Source organism: Crocodylus siamensis, chromosome 9 (assembly GCF_052110815.1).
Source record: "Crocodylus siamensis isolate JL-2025a chromosome 9, ASM5211081v1, whole genome shotgun sequence".
Taxonomy (NCBI): domain Eukaryota; kingdom Metazoa; phylum Chordata; order Crocodylia; family Crocodylidae; genus Crocodylus; species Crocodylus siamensis.
Window position 1 is genome coordinate 16,748,423 of NC_143403.1, and position 21,374 is coordinate 16,769,796.

The window sequence follows — 21,374 nt, forward strand, 5'->3', positions numbered from 1 at the left end:
CGCATTAAAAACCCCTTCTCAGTTACTTTTCAATCCAACATTATAGAATTATTTTTTTTAAACAGCCACACTTCTTTTTTCAGAAAAAGAAAGCAAAGTTTAGGTAACAACTGGATCGTATGATGTATGTCTTAATTTATTTCCTGCCTTTTATTAGTGATCTGGGAATGCAGCAAAAGGTGACTACTATTACTTTACTGCATGAAGTTTCATATAAATTCCAACTATGAATATGTGATCACTTGTCATGTGGAAAAATAAACCCTGCCATCTCTCTGTCACTGAAGATGGAAGGATGTTTACGGTTTTCATTATTTCTTCTTTTTAAAAAAAAAAAACACTTTAGAAGGTTACTGAAAGCTGCTGTGAAGAAGAAATATTTTACCCAGAGTCATTTAATTTTTTTGTGTAGGGTTTTATAAGGAAACACTGGAAGTTACTTACTGGAGCATAACTTATACATACATAACAGTATAATATGCAACTGCAGAATGTTTTGGTTCATGTTCACAATGCCTGTGGGAATAAAGCTCTACATGCAAATGTGTTATGGAGACATAAATCTACAATTTGCAAAAGGAAAGAAGCAGAGTTCCATCATGTGCAGTGAATAAGGGGAACTCTATGTGTGTGAGCACTAAATGGGATTCTGATGGGCTTTTGTTATGCCATCTTTTCACTGCAGCCTGCCTCCCAGACTTCTCTATTGTTATCTTCTTCTTCTAATCTTCTGTCAATTTTCAGAATCATACACAACTTGTACTGTTTACTGTGTAAAATTACAAAATTGAGGAAAAGTCCTGGCAGATCCACCTCCCTGAAGAGTCAGATTGTAATTCCACTGTCTGTTGTTCCATTTTCATTTACCTATGTATGCATAATTTGCGGTGTTTGGTAGCCTTCTGTGAAATTTTAAGTTCTGTTTTGATTTTATGGTGGTTTAATGCTTTTAATATCAAAGAATTTGCATTGCATTCTGTGGACTGCTGTGGCAAAAGGATAAAATCACAGCATCTCTAAACTTTGAATGGCACTATTATCTCTCTGTGTTAATGAAATGATTTTAGTATTACAACAAATGAGTTTTCCAAATCCATTTGTATTAAAGGGAATTGGATTGTAATTAGAGCATATTTCAGAAAGAATAAAAGGGTCCATGATATGTGCTTAGCTCTTAAGCACCTAATCCTGTATTAATTGTGCTTTGGGCACAGCTGCCCTCACATGTACAAAGGACTTTGACAGGAAAGATTAAAATGCAGTAATGTTTTAAAGGCTAAATAGCTCCTCCAGCAGGATGGCACTGTAATGAGATTCATTTCAAGAATGTATTACTACCTCTCTCACAGAGATATTAAATGTGTGTGTATGTCTATATTGAATATATAAATTAATATAGATATGTAAAATAAATAAAACAATAACTCTGCAAAACCTCTTTTGAGCAAAGCCCCTCAATGAGCCATATTATGGGATCCATACCTGTGTTTTATTGTCCCATTTGAATGGTAAAGTAACTGAGATATTAAGCTGTCTAAGAGAAAACATGTGGCTTTGTTGTGTGTCAGAATACCCTTTTTTCCTTTAAATTTAGAAAAACTGTGCTACACAGGGGTGATATGAAAACAGTTTCAGCATGGCCAGCTGTCATGCAGGTGTTCCACGCAGCTGTGTTGGTTAGCATTGAACTCCAGTAGAGTGGGCTACCCATTTTAATCAGTGCTGTGCTTAAATCTGAAATTCTGAAGATTTAAGAAATCTTCCGTGGAGAAAACGTGGGAAAGCTTGCACCTTTTTTCTAGGAACTCTGTCTTCAGTGGGATCCATGAATCTTCTTCACTTGGCTTTGGATGCTCCACATGCTCTGACAGTGCCATCCTACGTGGATGCCACTGAATAATGTTTAGATTTATCACAATTTGGTCTGGACTTGACTGTCTCTGAATGTGTGTGTGAGAGAGAGAGAGAGAGATGAAGGCTGTGGATGCATGTGTGTAACTATGAAGATACTTTGCAGCAAATATGGATTGTTATGGTTGATATTCCAGGTACACAAGAAGAATTATTTTACTCATTCCTGTTTACAGTGTTTTTAACAACGTTATGGTTTGTTTTTCAGCCTCTGTCCTTTTAACTATTTATTAGTCAGCCAGTTTGAGGGTTAGGATAAATAATATATATGCCAAAAATTCTTTCTGTACTTAGTTGTTAAGACAGTTTACCATTCTTTTGAAATATAAAGCTGCTTCAATATCACTTTAGATTTTTTTGAGGGCTTTTTCCTTGCAGTTTCACACTTGTTGAGAAGCATACGACTCAGAATTGTTGTGAAGAGAATGTAGGTTAATTTGAGTGCTAAATTGAGCAAAAATTGAGGGAGAGCCTAGTCAGGGAGCAGGGGACTTGCATCTACTTGTCTCACTTCACTGCAGTCTTGCTTTCCTCCCTGTTTTGTTGTGTTTCTGCATAAATTATTAACATCTGACTCTTTCTAATTGCAGCCTGTTCGAGCACTATTGCTACAGTCGGGGTGGCATGCGCCATACTTCTTACACTTGCATCTGTGGCAGGTAGGATAATTTTGTGTGTTGTATTTCTGTAACATTTATTATCAAATCCCCATTGGAGATATGTAAAACAGTTTTATGGGTATATAATATGTTTTGTCCAAGTACAGTAAGCATTTTTACTTGGGAAGTAATACGGAAATGCCTAGGGCTGTGCCTTAATGCAATAGCTAGGTTAAAGACTATTGCATTCAGGAGATTACATGATGTTTGCGGTGATTGGCAGGATCGTGTTTATTACTCATATCTGTGTGGCCATTGGGTTTCTTTATTAAACAGCATTATGAAGAAAGACAGACACAAAATCTGCCTCCTATAACTCAATAAGTACTTTGACATATTCTTACTTTGGATCACTTTCAAAGTTTCTAGTCTCTAAATTTATTATGCATTGAAATTGAACTAATCTTTTCAGAAAAATTTTGCTCCATGTCTCTGCTCACTTAATATCTGCTACTTAAATATAGACAATATAGTTAGAACAATTACTGATATACTGGATTTGTAATTCCAGAAGTACAAATGTTTAATTTGTAGCACAAAGTGCCCTTAGCGCCAACTTTATAAGAGAGAAATGTCAAACTTACTCTGTGGAGAAGGTTGAACTAAAGCTCACATGGTAACTCGAGTTCACAGCAGATTTCCCCCCTGATAACAGTGAGAAGTTTCTGTTATTGATGGTGAAAAAGGATTTTTGTAATAACTACATTTTGTTAAAGCTAATATTGCATTCTACACAGGCCAAAAGTAAACCAGGCAAGTTGTAGACTACTGTTTCCTTTGTGCTGTCTCTTTAGTTGCTCATGTGTAAATAATGAGACCACGTTTTTGTGCAAAGTTGATGTAATTTCATGTGTAATTTTGGTACTAAAAGTGTGTACATAAATTGTGGGAAAACTGGTTATTTTTTAAGTAATGCTTAGCTTGGGAATGATCACTCCCATGGAATGGTAGGATGGTTAACATAGTTTATAGCCTTCCCTCAGATACGGTTGCAGGTTAGTATAGAAGTATCGGGTGAAACTTAGAAATATAATCTTCACAGTTATGATGGCTTCTCATTTATTTTCTGCAGTACCTGCCTCCTGTTATAGGACCTAGGGAACATCCAAGAGAAGTCCTGTCGGGCGTCTTTACATGTGCTCGGGGAGGCTGATGCTTTAATTTAAGCGGCTCTTGGGAGCTGCTGTAACTAAAGTGCCCACAGTGTCTCATTTATTCAGCATCCCATGCGTCAAAATGGTGGCACAGGTGCTTTAACTAACGCTCGTTTGACAAGCTTCAATCAAGTCAATTGAGTCTGCTCTAACATGCTGTAATTACAGCACATCGGAGCAGGCATCCCATGCATCTGCGGGCACCCATCATGCCCTCATTCCAGGTGTCTGCTTTGTATCTGTATACCCTGAGAAACAAATTACTTTGTATATAACTTAGCCTACAGTCACTGTACTGCTAGTAACTAGAGTACAGTAACTGTAGTCCAAGTGAATATGCGTAACGCATCACTCTCCAATTCCACTGCGGTCCATGTGTGGGCACCACTTTCCTCCCACCCTTCACACCACAGATGGACAACCCAGCCCCACTCTCAGCTCTTTGGCCACAGGCAACCCTGCTGCACTATGCTACGCAGCCGGCACCATGAGCCAGTCTGGCTCTATGGGAACTACGGGAAGTGCTGTGCCACACTGCACCACACCATGCTGCCCCCTGCAGCAAGGCAGCAAGTGAAAGGTGGAGGCGGGGGGACGAGCTCAGGGAATGATGGAGAGAGGTGTGGCCAGACCACCAGTTGGACAGCCCTAGTGCAAACAGCTAACTCCACCCGTTCTTAGTTCATCAAATAATCAGGAAATAACAATTTACTTACCAGACTGCTACACTGTGTTTTATTAGATGACTGATGAATACTAAGGTATCTTCATTGTTGGTTGCACTGATACAAAGCGATGTTAGTCCAAGCTAAATTATACTAATTTAAGTCTTGGGACTACTAGGACATCAGAACCTTTGGCCGCACCAGTATCTTTAAGTTCCTTTCTGTTTCTACATTTTTTTTATGCTTCTCTAGTTGTAAGTTAACTGAGGATCCCATGACACTTTCAAAAACAAGATGGGAATAATCCCCTTTCCAACTTAATTTTTAATGATGATTACCCATGGCTGTGCAACTGATATTGCTGCTGATGACTCAGATCACCCACTCAAGCTGTGGCTCACACTTGTGTGGCCTGCATAGGGGGCAGCCCCTGGCTGCTTAGAAGGCAGGGAGCTCTGATTTACAAGGTTAGGCCTTTAGATCTAAACAAGAACATTATAAAGAAATCCTCCTTATGAGTTAAATTAACATTAGAATCTTAACAGCAAAAGTAATGGTAGTTAGTCATAAATTCTTATATATCAGAAGCCCCAAACTTTTTACAAACTAAATATTTCTAAAACCATGACAAATAAGTAGCTTGTTAAGGTGAGTTTTTAGGAATAATTGAGTTGAATAAAAACCAAACTTTCAGTGTTATATTTTAATAACTCTTACTATTCTGCTAAATCTTGTAGCTTTCTTAGTGTCTAGACTTTTTAATTGGATTTACTTACTTTGAGACGGGCAGCCCCTATAGTAATCACATTGATTTTAAATGAACAAAACTTTACTAATCACATCAATAAAAAAATACAGGTATGTTCATTTAATATCTAATGCATTCTGTCCAGATTTTCTTTAAAAATCACTAATACATTGGTGATTTTCCTTCTATTTCAAAGATCTTTCTTTTAGATAAATGGAAGTTCTGAATACTGATAAACGTAAGTGGGTTTTATTAAATCATGAAACAAGAAAATCAAGAATAATCATAACTGCAATTTGGACTGGAAAAATCACTTTGCATGTATTTTCAGTACAAGTACTCATCATCATCATCATCATCATCCAGTGCCCAACATCATTGTGAGCCAGTAAATCATCTTTTCAAAGAGAGTGTAAAAAGCGCAGCAGAGTGTAAGGAACCAAATTGTGACTGAAAATTCTAGTATTTCATGTATAACTAAAAGGACTAATTATTTCATTTTAGCTTTTTACGTGTAGATGATTCTGACCTCTAAAATGGAATTATTTAATATATTTCTATTACTATCGCTTCCCAAACATTTGGGTCAGTAATGTAGCTAGGAGTTTTTGCAAAGATTTTTATCATTTCAAAAAGAATGTTAAGTTTAAAATGCATGTATAGCCAATTAAATTAGAATAATAGTATCTGGTAAGTAAATTTGTGCACTTAAGTATATTAAGCTCTGGAGAAGCGAGAGACAAGCGGGTGAAAGCCCACTGCACCCCCAATCCCCCGAAGCCCCCCAGAGACCTCCTAGCAGCTGTGGAGCCCCCTGCCAACCCCCAGCACAGCCAGGGGCAAGTGGGGCCCATGAGTGAGAGGAGGCAGCTGAGTGGAGCTGGGCCATGTCAAGCCCCGCCCAGGCCCCTACTTCACCCAGCCTCCCAGGCAGCCGGGCCACCAGGCTGCGCAAACAGGCGCACTTGCCTGTTGGCGTGTGAGTTAGCGCAGAGTTCATGCAGGAGGGTGCGTGGGAGGGCCCGAGGCCCTGCCTGCGAACTCCCCAGGGTAGACGGTCCCAGCCATAGCGCCCGCCCCCCCCCCCCCCCAGCACCTCAGAGACTGCCACCAAACGGAGCCCATGGTTCCAGGCTCCACACAGACGGAGCCCCTGGCTCTCGACTGTGGGGGCTACCTGTCCCTTTTCAGGCTCTGGTGGCCGGGGGCATGGCCATCTCCCCGTGTGGGGTCTGCTCCCTTTTGGGGTCTCTGGTGCACCAGCTGGAGGGGCTCCAGGCCACAGCCTACAGACTGCGTGCCATCAGGGACTGTGAGCAGGAGATTGACTCCTACTGCCAGGCCCTTCTCCCCTGGGAGTTGGAGGCTAGACCACCGTCTCCCTCCAGGATGCCCATGCCCTCTACGGGACAGGGAGGTCCAAGTGAGGGAGATCCCCTGCCCTCCATAAATGCTGACCTCCTGAAGGAACACCTTGAGAAGCTGGATACCTTCAAGTCACCCGGCCCTGACAATCTACACCCCAGGGTACTCAAGGAGCTGGTGAGCATCATAGCCCAGCCCCTGGCACGGATCTTTGAAAATTCCTGACACTCGGGTGTAGTGTCCAAAGACTGGAAGAAGGCCAATGTGGTGCAGATCTTCAAGAAAGGGAGGAGAGTGGATCCGGCTAACTGTAGACCCATCAGCCTGACTTCTATCCCAGGGAAAATCTTAGAAAAATTTATTAAAGAGGCCATCCTTAATGGACTGGCTGACGCCAACATCCTAAGGGATACCCAGCACGGGTTTGTTGTGGGTAGGTCTTGCTTGACCAATGTCATTTCCTTCTACGACCAAGTGACCTATCACCTGGACAAGGGAGAAGAGATTGATGTCATGTATCTTGACTTCAAAAAAGCCTTCAATCTGGTATCCCATGATCACCTCTTGCTGAAACTGGCCAGTTGTGGCCTTGGGTCCACCATGATCCTGGCTAGAGAACTGGTTCTGTGGTCAGACCCAGAGGGTGGTAATTGACAGAAGTCAATCATCATGGTGTCCTGTGACCAGTGGGGTCCCCCAAGGCTCTGTCCTTGGACCTATATTGTTCAACATCTTCATTAATGATGTGGACATTGGAGTCAGGAGCAGACTGTCTAAGTTTGCCGATGACACCAAACTTTGGGGTAAAACATCCACTCCAGAAGACAGGCAGGTGATCCAGGCTGACCTGGACAGGCTCAGCAAATGGGCGGATGAGAACCTGATGGTGTTTAACACTGAAAAATGCAAGGTTCTCCACCTTGGGAAGAAAAACCTGCAGCATGATTATAGGCTTGGCAGTGCTACGCTGGCCAGCGCTACAGATGAAAGAGACTTGGGGGTCATCATTGTCCACAAGATGAACATGAGCCTGCAATGCGATGCTGCAGCTACTAAAGCGACCAAAACGCTTGCATCCATAGATGCTTCTCAAGTGAATCCCAGGATGTCCTTCTTCCCCCTTGGTGAGGCCGCAGCTGGAGTACTGCGTCCAGTTTTGGGCTCCACAATTCAAAAAGGATGTGGAGAAGCTTGAGAGAGTCCAGAGGAGAGCCACGCGCATGATCAGAGGTCAGGAAAACAGATCTTATGATGACAGGCTGAGAGCCATGGGACTCTTTAGCCTGGAAAAGCGCAGGCTCAGGGGTGATCTGATGGCCACCTATAAGTTTATCAGGGGTGACCACCAGTATCTGGGGGAACACTTGATCACCAGAGCGCCCCAAGGGATGACGAGGTTGAACAGTCATAAACTACTGCAAGACCATTTCAGGCTGGACATAAGGAAGAATTTCTTTACTGTCCAAGCCCCCAAAGTCTGGAACAGCCTGCCATCGGAGGTGGTTCAAGCACTTACATTGAACACCTTCAAGAGTAAATTGGATGCTTATCTTGCTGGGATCTTATGACCCCAGCTGACTTCCTGCCCTTTGGGCAGGGGGCTGGACTTGATGATTTTCCGAGGTCCCTTCCAGTCCTAGTGTCTATGAAATCTGTACTTGGTACCTATCTAGCACTAGAGGACTCCAAAGCACAGTTCAGATGTTAACAACTAATTCCTTGCCTCACCCTCCTGACCCAGGAAGGTAACCATTTTACGTGGAAGGAAGCGGAAAGGTGAAATTTACTTGACCCATGTCAGAAGGGGAACCAGTCAAAAATGGTTTTTGAATCTGAGATTGTCCTCCTCGTAGTCCCATTGTACTCTGGTCTCTCTGCATCTTTGAGATTATTACAGCTGTAAGTAGTATTGCAAAGGAGGAGTTGAGAATCAGCACTAAAATCTCACTTGAACATGGAAACTTCATCAAGGCATCCAACTGATTTAACTGTTTTTATTACAACCACTTCATCCAGTGCTCCCAGGCACTAGGTAAGATAGTATGCCAGGTCTGGTACAAGAGAGAGAGAAATGAGAGCTATTCCCCCAAGCAGGTGGGTGGAAGAGGTATTAAAACCTGAATTTATACACTCAGATGAGAGAGGCGGACAGAAATGCGGTTAGGCCTGCCACCACAGCAAGGGCCTTCATTTCTTCTTTCATTGGTCTGGTCAGCTACTGTGGCTACTGTGCTGAGAGCCAGCTTGTTTCTCAGGTGCTTCCTTGACTGACTGATATCTCAGATCCCCATACCAAATGGCTTCAGTTATAAAAGAGTGGTCAGCTAAACCTCTTTCCATATCCTAGGGCCTTTTAAAATCTCTTGGGCAGAGCTAGGATAGTAAAAACTCAGTTCTCTTTTCATTAAAAAAAAAACCCAAAATGAATAACAACCCCCACCCCCAGCTAAGCTTCTCTTAAAAAAGTAAATGCTCCCTTCTGAATAAAACTATTCTCACAATTGCAGTGGAAATAATTTGCTATTGTAGTTCACTGTATGGTAGTTTTTCTTCAGTAGTTTGTAATATGAAGCTAATTGCTACACTGTTTCAATTGCTTTTTGTTATAGTTTCTGTCTCCCTTAAATTTATGCTGTTTATTACAATATTGCTGACACTTCTCCCCTTTACTTTCAGAGTCTTTTTTGACTGATAACGTATTTAGGACCATTTTTCCCTCTCCCAATGATCTGAATCTCCTCTTCTTTGCATTATGTCATTGGTGTTAATTTGCAGTTTTCTGCTACTGCATGCAGTCCTTTTGTAACAGCTGCTCCCTGGTACCTGTTTGGAAAAAAATGCTAAAAATAGAGGCAGAATGTCCTCCTCGCAAGGGATAAAAATTTGGATACCTAGAGAGAGGCTTCCAAATCCATGTTTAGGTAATTAAACAAGCGTTGTGATTTTTCAGAGGGGCCAGCCTAACTGTATGAAGTCAGTTAGGTTACTGGAGCTCAGCACTGCTGACCACTACATCACTTTGGGGTGCCTAAATCTGAATTTTACTGTCAGGCCAGGCCTCTCTTAGTCTGCTATCTAGGACCACGTAAACCAGTACAGCCTGTTCCATGGCCAGGTTGTTGGTGGCTAAACCGGCCCCCCCACCTGGGCTTGCCTGGGTGAGGAGGGTAGATGGACATCCAGCAGGACTAAAAGCAAGACCTGTCAAAGAGGGAATGAGTTCCCTATGAGCCAAAGGCCATCCATACCTGGAAAGGAGATGGGTGCTCTGCCTGAAAAATCACCAGGTCGCTCTGCTCAAAGAATCACCAATGATACTAAGCAACTCAACTCACCTCATCAGAATAGAGCTGGGTTGCTGTGGCATCTAAGGTGCCCCAAAGGTCGCAGTGGCTTTGGGACTGACTTGACTTGAAATCTGAATTTAGTGAGAGTCTTTTTAACATTTTGCTCTGAAGCAAAGTCATTGTTTCTAAATGAAGGATTCTGTATCTCAGCAGTGACTAATATTTGCAATTCACAGTCTAATATATTTTAAGAAATAAGGATTAGGTTTTGAAAGTCACTTTGAAATCAGCCAGAAAAATATTGCTGCAGCTTTTGTGGTTGAGCAGTTCCTGAGCAAACTTTTGCTCTTGGGCTGATGTTACTTCCTTGGACTGATGTCTGTAAGGGCTGCATGAAGCAGCTTTTGAACTAGAGCGCTTTTTATTTGTGGGTCACTAATGATGACACTTTCACAAGGCGACTCTTTTCTTATGCCTGAAACAATAAGAGACCAAGGATGGTGGCCTGAGTAAAAGGAGGAATGCCAGAAAGAAAAGACATAAGACTCAATCCAAGAGGTGCCATTAGAAGGAAAATTTATATTTGCTTCTATTCATTTAAATTACAATTACAAATATAAGATTGCCGTGAATATAAGATGTTCCCCCAATAAATAGATTATATATATGGAAAAAGTATACGTTTGTTATAATTTTCCAGGTATAGAATCTTAAGTATTGGAGAGCTGTCTTGTGTGGCGGGGGGAGGGGGTCAGGTGGGCCCCTTGCCCTCTGCCTTACCCACTTCTACCCCCTGCAGCCTTCCTACCCCCCTGTGCCATTTGCCCTCCCCACACACCCTGCTCCCCACAGCTTCTTCCCCTCCAACTTGCTCTCCCTTGCTCTCTACCTCTTCCCCTTCTTCCCCTACCTGCCTTACTGTCAGATGCTACTCAGGCTACTGCATCCTGGAGCACAGCCCTTGCCTAACCATGCAGCAGTGTCAGTGTGGCTGATTGACCTGCAGAGGGCAAGTGCGGAGAGTTGCTGTGGGAGGCTGCTGTGGGTCTGACTTTGGCCCTGACCTGGGCTCAGGACCAGAATCGGAGCTACAGCAGCTGCCTGCTCCCCCTTCCAGTTTGTATGCAAATATGGGATGAAGGACTTTTTTCCTACATGCTGATGGGGGAGGTTATAGTAAGTAAAGGTTGTAGTTATAATTGAGTGTAGAAGTTGATGCATTTAGTGTTTATTCTCCTTTTTCTTTCAGTTTTTCTCTTTCAAAATTGCACACACTTACCAAGAATGAATAGTGTCACAATCTTAGGGCTTGTCCTATAAACCTCTCTTCTCCCAAACTCCCAGATCAGTGACTGTTCTACCACAGTAAGCACTGAAGAGTTAGGTCCCTTTAAAAAAAAATAGCGTTCCCAATACTTCCTGGGAAATGGATTTTCTTCATGTGGTGATTGGGATCTCTTGCTCATCAACTATCTCCTGGTCATTTGTGTAAGTAATTATAGACTGTTACTAGGTTGGCCAGCCCTTTCCATTATAAGATGCCATTTTCAGTTGCTAACAATTTTTCAGGCTAAATGGATAAGTTTGGAAGTTTTCCACATCAGACATGTATGTGTACCAACATGCTGTTTTTGGTTTGGTACAAGAGATTTGGCAGGGGAATGGTTTCCAGACAACTGGAGTTTGGACAAGCATCTGAAAAGGAGTGGGGGAATGATGCACAACCCTAAGACTGGATGCTGGTATAAGAGGGTCAAGAGAAACAAACTGGGAAAAGGTGGAAGATTGTGACTGGCTGCAAAGGAGATTGGTCCCAAATGGAGATGTTGGAACTGGGAGCTGGAAGCAGAAGACTCATTTATAGCCAGAAGGCTATAAATTAAATCATTAGAAGGCTGTTGGATTATTTATCCTGACCTCAACCTCAGAGGAGAAAGGGAATAGCTGCTTGAGACATTGAAAGGGATGGGGGAAGAAGAGAGGGAACATCTTATTCCCTCTGAATACCCTCCCCCCGAGATTTCTGATTCACCATTTCTCTGCTGTCAGCAAATATTTGTGAACCCAACTGATAATAGGAATGTATCACCCTTCTCTAGTTCTGGTCCACATACAACATGATAACTTCTTGCTGCTATCAGTTACTCAGCTACCATGTGGAGGTCAGTTGCACCCTGATGGCTTTCATGTGTTCTGTTTTTGGAGAGAAACATCCTGTTTGTTTGTTTTACAGAGTAGGAAATAACATGCATATGTGCACACATGGACCCATACAACACAACTTTAAAGCTAGGGACAGACATTCAGAAACCCAGAGCCTGAATTAATTCAGTCTTTGCAGATTAGTCTAAGATGCATAGATTGAACTAACTTGCAAGTGAATAGACATTCACTTTTGACTCCAGAAATTCAAGCACATGCCTCCAGTGGTTCAGGTGAGAAGCCAGGGGGTATTAGAGCAAGCCCTCAGCCGGAGGGAAACTAAGCTGAGGGAAATGGCATGGCCAGGCCTGGGCAGGCCCGAGTATTATCAGGGAGGAGTTTAAAACCCCCCACCCTGGCCTGCTGCGGGATAGGGACAGGGGGAGGCAATAGACTGCTGCAGTCAGGCCCAGCCCCATGGCCCAGGGGTGTAGGCGACGACTGGCCTGCAGCAGTCTTCCCAGAGTGCCTAACACCACTGAGCAGGCGGTGGGTGACAGGTGCCTCACCTCTACCCACCATGATGGTCAGTGCCACCACAGGGAGAGGGAGCCAGTTGCTGCCTGCACCCCTGGGCCATGGGGCTGAATCAGGCTGTGGCTGTCCATTGCCTACCCCCGCTCCAGCCCATGTCCCCGGCCTGGAGCAGCCTGCCCCAAGCAGGCAGCAGGTGACAGGTGCTTCACCTCCACCTGTCACAATGGTTTGTTCTGCTGCCACTGCTGGAGGGAGAGGGTGGGCTTGCTGAGCTATGCTATAGCTGCAGCCCATCTGCAAACTATGGCTCCCACATGGGGCTGGAGGCAAAAGGCAGTGGGTGCTGACCCCCATCCCCTGTGGCTACCCCAGCCTGGGCAATGTTGCTGCAACTAGCTCTGCCTCCCGGCCCCTCCCCATGATCAGCTGTCTGCTCCTCATAGGGACTCAGCCCAGGCTTGGTGCCTGTGCCACTGCTGCCTGTAATGGGGGGATTAAATCACCCCTTCCTCTCAGGCTACTGGTGTCTGGCCAGTGTGGTCCTGGGTGTACAAACAGAGCCTATTGATGCCTGTACCACCCCCACTTGCAATGGGGGGATTAAAGCCCCACTCCCCCTCAGGCTACCAGGGTCTTGTCCCACACCCGTTCCTGCCACTGGAGCAGTGAGGGGGATGGGGAGCTGGGGATGCCTGGCAGGGCTGCTGCCCCCTGCCAGGCAGAACTAGTCACGCTCCAGAGCAGGGTTTTCCACCGCCACCCCTTTCTCAGCCAGCCGATGCTGTGATAGTGCTCTGACTAGGGAGGAGAGGGTCGGAGCCAACCCTGCATGGCTGGAACAGACAGTCCAGCCCAGCCCAGCAGAGCATGCTGGGATGCTGGAAGACTCTGATTTAACTTAAAGTAGGAAGGGGCCTGGGACCCAAGTTCCATAAACTGGTTTGACCTCAATCGGTTTAAGTCTAATACTACATTTGACCAGGCTTATCTCAAACCAGTTTCGGCCATTTTGAAACTGGTTTAAGTGCACTGAACTTATGTTCTGTTACAGGTTTAAACCAGTTTCTGATCACTTGAACTGGTTTATGTGCAACTTCTATTCCTAGCGGAAAAGAACATTATAAAGGTTGCAAAGTTAAACTCTCCAAGTTTAGGAGATGTCAGAATTTTGGTTATCTGTGCATCTTGATTCTCCCCTCTTGTGTTCATGCATTATTTAGTTGTCTTTAATGTCATGCTCATATACTGTTGTTCCACAGGACTCCTGCCTCGTTCTTTGTACAGAATGAATAGAGTTCACTAAATGAGCAGCTAGGGGGTTTTTTGTCTCTGTTCAATGCATGCTCTTTAGTCCCATTAACTGTACAATATTTGCACTGTTTGAACACAGACGTATTAACTCCCTCACGAGTTTTCCAGCAGCGCTAAAACATTGGAGTACTTCATGAACATTGAATAATACATTTTTGTACTTGTGTAAGGTGAAGGGGTGTAAGTGGCTCCATTTTACATATGAGTAAATAAGGTGTGACGAGAGTAAGGCCAATAATGTCTCACCAGCATTGGGCACTCAGTTTGAGATGCTTGTTTCTTGATCTTAGCATTTTTTGTATGCAGAACTTTTTATGTTCATGTCATAGCTCACTGATTTTAGGTGCAGCTCTGAGTTCTCATCAGTTCCACAGATCAGAGTCTGGGGTCTCAAGTCAGGCATCCCAAAAGTGAGGAACATTCAATTAGTGACCACTCGTGGAGAATTGGTTCAATTAGTTGGACTGTCACGCCCAGAATACTACCCTAATTCTGAAGGCTCATAACTTCTGATTACTTGAATTTACAACCTTAATGTACATTTATATGCACAAAAATATATGTTATTTATATGTACATAATTCCTTCTCCTATAAATTGATCTTGCAGCTCTCTGGTGTCTTATTTCACTGTCTTATTGCAGCAGGTGTTTACATGAAAATCCTTAGGAAGGAAAAATTAATTATTTTGAAGGAACAAGAGATTTAGACTGCACGTACAGAAATCTTGAAAAGCAAATACTATGATTTTCCATGTGTAGTTATAATACTTTCTTGTGCAAATGAGCAGTTAGAAACCTGATTGGCCACAACTTGCAAATGTAACAACTATGTACGTTTAGTAATAATGTATGTGTAATTTCATTTTTTCTAATTGTGAGCATATAGCTCTAAAAATTTTGGTTTCAGAAGTATGTCAAAGGAACATATTTACCACTCATGCTACCCCACAGAAGTCACTGGAATTAAGCCTGAGATGAATGTCACCCATCCTGTTAAGCTATCTTGCTGTCATTGAGAAAAACCTATTTGAACAGTGTAACCAGAAAGATTTAGACACAGATTGGCAGCTGAGTGTGAGAGGTCAGACGAATGCTACCATATATCTGTTCTGCCGTGTCTTTTTGGCTATGGAATAATTTTTTGCCTACTTGAAGTACAGGATATCTGAGGAGAATTGGCAAAATGAAATTCAGTGGACCTGGAGCTCTCTAGCTATCATTTAACTTGATGTTTGATGGGCTTAAAGGAATAGTAACACACAAGACAATACACTAAAACCAAAAATAGGTCACTGCATGGATCATGAAGTTTTTAGGAGAGTGGAACAAGGCCCAGCACTCCGCTGGAGACTTCTGTACCTCCTTGTGATTCAGCAGTTTGTTTAGTCTGGTTTTTCAGAATAAACATGTTTTCTCACAGTTGGAGGATGGCTTTATTTTTATTTTACAAAAAGTTTTTAAGAAATGACAGTTATGCCCTGTATTACTACTGTGAAAATATTCCCATAACAGCATGGAACGTATTCATTCTACTAGGGCTCATACGTAACCACGCTGCAGGTGAGCTGGAGCCACTCACTTGGACATCTACATTTTTCCAGGACCAGTAGCTCCTTGGAAGTCATTAAATATGCCAAACCTTACCCAAGCAGAGATGCTCAGTTTTATGTCTATGCAACATTTAACCTTGAGCGGGGAGATGCATTTAAAAATTAAAGAAATTCTGTAAGGAAATAAATGGGTCCAGGATGAAAAATGGCTGCTGTGTCATCACCATAACATACCTGGAACTCTAGTGAAAGCTAATTTACATTCTTTCTACTGCAAAAAGCTTATTATGCTATACAGCCTAGATCAGGGGTGGGCAATTATTTCAGCTGGAGGGCCACTTAATGAGTTTTGGTGAGTTGTTGAAAGCCACACATGCACAATCTCTCAGAAGATACGATTTTAACAAATCGTAGGTGTAAAAAAAAAAAAAAAATCATACTGAAAATCAAACAAGTGCTACAACACATTTAAATTTTATTTAAAAAAATAACTTTGTCCTGATTTTTTTTTTTTGGAGTAGTGTATATAGAGGCAATTGGATAATAGCTCAAAATAAAGCCTTACTCTTGTATATTGTGGGAGGGGTTATGGGGGGCAAGTGGTGTGTGTGGAAGGTGAAAGGTGGGGGGGGCTGCCCACACACCTAGTCCCAGGAGCCAGCAGTGAGGGCAGAGAAATGGGGGGGGGGGGGGGGCAGGGGAGAGCTCACTCAGGTAGTACAGGTGCAGTTGCCCCCCTCTTCCTGTCTGTCCCATGGCTGCCCCTGTGGTGCTTCCCATTGGGCCTGAGCCCTGCTCCATGTCTGCCTGGGGCACCTCAGTCCACACGTGCCAGGCAGGACCATCCTAGCCAGTACCCGCAGCTTCCTGGTCGGGTGCTGTTGCAGCTGCCTGAGTAGTGTTCGGCCGTTCCTGCTCCTGTCCCTGTTGCACCAGTCCAGGCGACGGGTAATGTGGGGAAGCCAGGCAGGGGGGAAGCTGCAGCTGGGCAGTTCCTGCTCCAGCGTATGGGGCTTCAGCTCCAACTCCCAGTCACACTTACCACCCACTCTGCTGCCTGCAAGGTATACAGTTGGGGTTCTGCTTCTAAGGCCAGTTCTGTATCAGTTTAGGTAGATCACAATGTACTTAAAATTTCATTACTCTAATGATATTTAAAGGAAACTGTATCTTGCATTTCTCTCCCTTTGTGTTTATTTTGGCTGTTTGTTCATTCTATTGTGCTTTGTTTTTAATATCAGTGGAGAAAACTCATCTGTTTTACACTATGGACATGCTGGAGCTCCAAATGATAAGACTATTGAAGATGGTGATTTGTGGTAAGTAAAGCATCGGGTTTATTTTAGCAGCAAAGAAACGATAAGGATCACCTACAGCATTGTATACATCTTTAGTTTGAGTAAAGAGATGGCCATATGAGGGTTAAGGCTCACATTTTTGGACTATAGCTGTGGGAGGTCAAACATGAACTGTTTTTGCTTATGTGCAGTGCTCTTTATTTCTCCAGAAGTTCTGGGATCTGGCATGAGGGGGAGGAAGCATGGGGGAGATCCAGTATTCAGACACCCTGTTCAGAGATAATTAGGTCTAGGGTTTTGGTTGGGAGCATTTTAGAGATAAAGACCAATCTGCAAAATTTAGATCTTAGTTTGTATTCTGAAGCTCGAGGCTGAGGTTTTGAATCTGCAGGTTAGTTCAGGCTCAGAGCTGTAGTTCATTGTGGTGAATTTAAGCATTAAATCATATTGAAACATACCCTAGATTTCCGAAATTGCTGCTGTGCATCCAGTCGTACCAGTCTGAATTTTATTTGGAGTTATGTTTGTGCAAATGCTTTAGGAGGCCAAAGTCACCCCTGGTGTAAATCCATTCTGACTTCAGTGATTCAAGGAGTCTGTGTAAAAATCTTTCTAAAAATGTCTTCTCAGACTATGCTCATTGCCATGTTGAAATCACTTGTAGAATTTCACAGCTCCCCAAATGTATCCAGTTTTCACATACATTAATGCAGTGGTTCCCAAACTTTTTAGACTCCAGGCACCACTCAGAATACCATCTCTTTGATTTCACTCGGGTTTTTTGACTAGAGAAACATAATAAAGTAGTTCTCCTGTTGCAAAGAAACTCAGAAGGACCACAACAGGGCAGAATTCAACACTGTGAATTCCTGTGTGAAATTTATGGGTTTATTTTGTGTGGCATGTTTGCACAACTAACAGTGTTCTAACATTGCTTTAATGACAATTCTGTAGATACACAGTGCAAATAAAATCACTTAGTAAATGATGCAAATCAGAAAGTGCAATTTTATAAAATACAAAAGATGTGTGTACATGATTTTAACAAAGATATCTTTTACACTGTACATAACTAGGACAAGGGATTACATTCTCAAGGAGAAGTTTACCTATAATTAGTTCTGAGTGAGTTAGAGATGAGCCTTACATGGGGAACATCTATTAGATAGCTCCCTATAGCTTATGCAAAAGTTGTGCAGGTGTATAATTTTTGCAGTTGTTTGCAAAGGTGTTAAGGAAAACAAATTAATATTACCCAAAATAAGCTACAAATTTATTATAGAAGAGAATTGAGTCCCAGATGAAAAATATACCTCTTTGGCTAATATTGTGGGCACTTCTGCAGATGCAGCAGAATGAACAAGGTAGGTAATTTCTTCATGAACAGGATATAAAAATTTAAACATGCATTAGACAAAAAAATGATACTGTGTATTGTCCTTGTCTGGTATGAAAGCCATTTAATACTATTCATAAAATTTATTGCTGTTCCATAGTTCTGGTTTGTCATCATCTCATATTAGAGGGTATGGCATAATACAAGAAGTTTATCATGTCTTAGGGGCTAATAGGATTAAGGAAGATATATGAGTATGATAGTGCAGTAGCTAATCCATTATATCAGTGTTTTCCAAATGGCAGTGTACAGCCCTTACAAAATCATAGAAAAGCTACTGAAGAATTCCCAAATGTTTTATCACATCCTACATTTATAGTTCAGCTAAAAGTGTTTTTAAAAGAGCAGGGCAAATATTATTGAGATTTCTAAGTCAGAGCCTCCTAGTTTATGACCCTTGCACATCTTCTATGGCTGGTTAGTGAACTTTTAAAATACCTTCCTAAAGGCTGGTCTGAAATCCACTGAAACCCAGAGAGAGATTTTTCATTCTCTTCAGTGGACCTGAGATTCAGCTGAATTCACTGGATCTTCCAAAGTTAAGTGATTTACAAACCCCAAACCCATCAATTTTAATATAATTCCAAAAGACCTGTCCCTTTGGAAAATATGACCCCATGCTATAGTTACCACAGTTAGTGATCTGTTGGAGCAGTCTCAGCAAAGAGACAAAGATTGGTCTGCAGTTTGAATTACCTTCTGAGAGTGAATGCTGCTTCACTATGAAGTAAATATGTTCAAGTTTCAATTGGGTTTAGCTAATACATGTTAGCTAATCCTCACTGAAACTCCCTTTTCCTTAGGCTGGCTGCAGTGTAATATTGTAAGCTCAGTGTTAACTGGTTGTGTTCTCACCTGAGGAGAAGACTGGGCAGTTACTCATGCACATAACCAAAGTGTTATCCTGCATCTTCATTAAGAAGAGTTTCCAGTTTAGGCCTCTGTAGCTCATACATGTTAGCTAAATCCAACCTTAATCATGTTTCATAATCAAGATGTAAATGAGGTTTGAGTAATGGGCAGGTCAGTAATTCTCATAGAGATCTTCCCTGATGCTACTTATATTTCTTTTGTGACTATATAGGTTGTCAGTCTGTAGTGCCCTGTATAATCTGTTGCTCTGAGGTGGAAGATCCTCACTAACAGGAGGCTGTCAGAGATGGTTTAACAGAGCTCTACAAAAATCATTTTTTAAACACATGTGCATGCATCCCAAGGGCCATTGGGTGGTTTTGTAGGAAGCACTTTAAAAACTCTTAAGCTATCCTACTTCATCACAGTGCATCTTATTATAGCCACAGGGAGCCTTGCTGTGTGCTGTTGCAAATTTGTAAGTTTTCATTTTGGAATAATTATTTCCTTAGGAGTTGAAGAACACTGAGCAATACTTTTACCAATAGTTCTGCTTCAATCATGGGCCTTTTTTGTAGACTGGCAAATAGAAAATGGTGCATACTCCAAGTGTGAAAATCCTCAAACATACACAGAGTGTAACATTTTTACTCTAATATTACTTTAATGGCATTGACGAACTCCCATAGAATTTTTTATTGGCTACCGGGGGCCCCCTGTTGGAAAAGTTTGGGAAGCCCTGCAAAATAACACTTGAGCTTAGGGGGAAAATAGGGCTTCTTCCTTGTTAGTTGGAGAGAAGTAAGAATGCCAGTGTATGGGTACTGGTGTATAGCTTGTTCAATTAATCTTACAAGATCTGAAGTACACTTTGGAAAGAAAAGCAAGATTTGCATGAAATATTCTTCGGTAGACTTTTCCTTTTAAAAATCATTTAATTACTGTAGTTGTCTGTAAGTTACAAAAATGAGCTGTTCAATCTTATTACATAGTAAACAATACTAAAGTAAGCAGTGAAGCATCTGAATCCTGAAAAACCTGATTTGGAGGACCCATTCTTTTGGTTCCACATAACAACTAAACACATGCTTTCTTTCTTTAATGCAGTTAATGATTAATGCTTTTTACATATATTCAGATGCACCATAAGGAAACGCAAATGAAGTTTTGTTGTGTGACTTTTCTGGAGGGAAATCAGCACAGTAACAGGTTTGCATAAAGTATATGAAGTCATACATACAATCAATGTATTGTATTTTTTTGGAGACATCTATATACTTTATAGATTGATACATTCATTTATAAACCAGCACATTACATTAGCTGTAAATATCCACTATTAAGGCAAACCAGCATTCCATATACATGTTCATATATTTTAAATTAACATCCACATGGTGAACAAGTGAATCAATATGGCCTACCAGAAATAGCTATTTTCATAAAGCAAGCATATATTATTCATAGAGTCACAAAGGTCATGCAAGCAAACCATAGGCTGACTTTACACACAAATCACGAAAAAGTACTGCAAGTCTGATAATTTAAAATTTACTTTAAAATATATATTTATACCCAAAATGTTATCAAATCAATATATTACAAATGCAATCCACTGTGATAACACAAAGACAAGTTAAGCTACAAAAACTGATTTTCTTGAGTCATCTTCAACCCACAGTAGCATGAATAGAAATTGAGTTGAAGGCTAAAATTTGTTACATTATGCTAGGATATTGCAGCATTTACTTTGTCATAAAATACCTGCTATTCCTGTAGGTAGGCTGTGGTAATGATTTTGAAAGTGAAAAAGGGAAGGCATGAGCAAGGAGGATTGAGAGAGATTATTGTACAAAAAGGGCTTGGAGCTAGGCAAAAGCTCTTCTTTGATTGTAAATTTCACAATTTTTTCCTGCTCTATTCCAGATGAACCCAAGACCTTCTGAAGTTTTTTGCAAAAAACAAGCCCACCTAAGAATAGCCTGTGACCCAGATGGGCAGGGTGCTCACCTTAGATATAGGAGACCCATGTTCAAATTTAGTATTCACACCAGTGACTAGAACTTCCCACATTCAGTGGAAAGAGCCAATAGCAAGGGAGTCAGGATACTTCCCTTTCTAGAGTGAGTTTCTCTCTTCCCTTGGCTCTTCCCCAGCCCTCCCCACACATGCACTCACTTTGTATGAATAGATAAATTTAATATTTATTGGACCAGGGAAGGAGGGAAAGAAAGAGACTGACTCTGTGAAACAGTAATTGGGATACTCCCCAAGGATATGGGAAACTCTGGCTCAAGACCCTTCTCAAGTGAATCTCCTTCTCTCCTCTTCCTTTCTCCTCTCACTCTGGTTTTGATGAGAAATTCAACCCTGGAGCAGAGAAACCTTTTTCACTAAATGTTCCTGTGAAACGTTTCCATTTTATTCCAACAAGCTTAATGTTGATCCTCCTGCGCATGTTTTTTTTTCTCTTCTTACTAATGTTGTAGCCTGGGACA

At 41.9% G+C, this 21,374-nt stretch overlaps 1 protein-coding gene across 1 annotated transcript in view; it reads left to right on the forward strand.

The window, feature by feature from the left end:
* The window catches only part of PEPD (peptidase D), a 215,007-nt gene that overhangs the window by 131,011 nt on the left and 62,622 nt on the right, over positions 1–21,374 (forward strand). The window contains exons 10-11 of the mRNA XM_090063288.1: positions 2,502–2,570; positions 16,572–16,649. Of these exons, the coding sequence (XP_089919414.1) occupies positions 2,502–2,570; positions 16,572–16,649 (147 nt within the window). The remainder of the gene's footprint in view (positions 1–2,501; positions 2,571–16,571; positions 16,650–21,374) is intronic.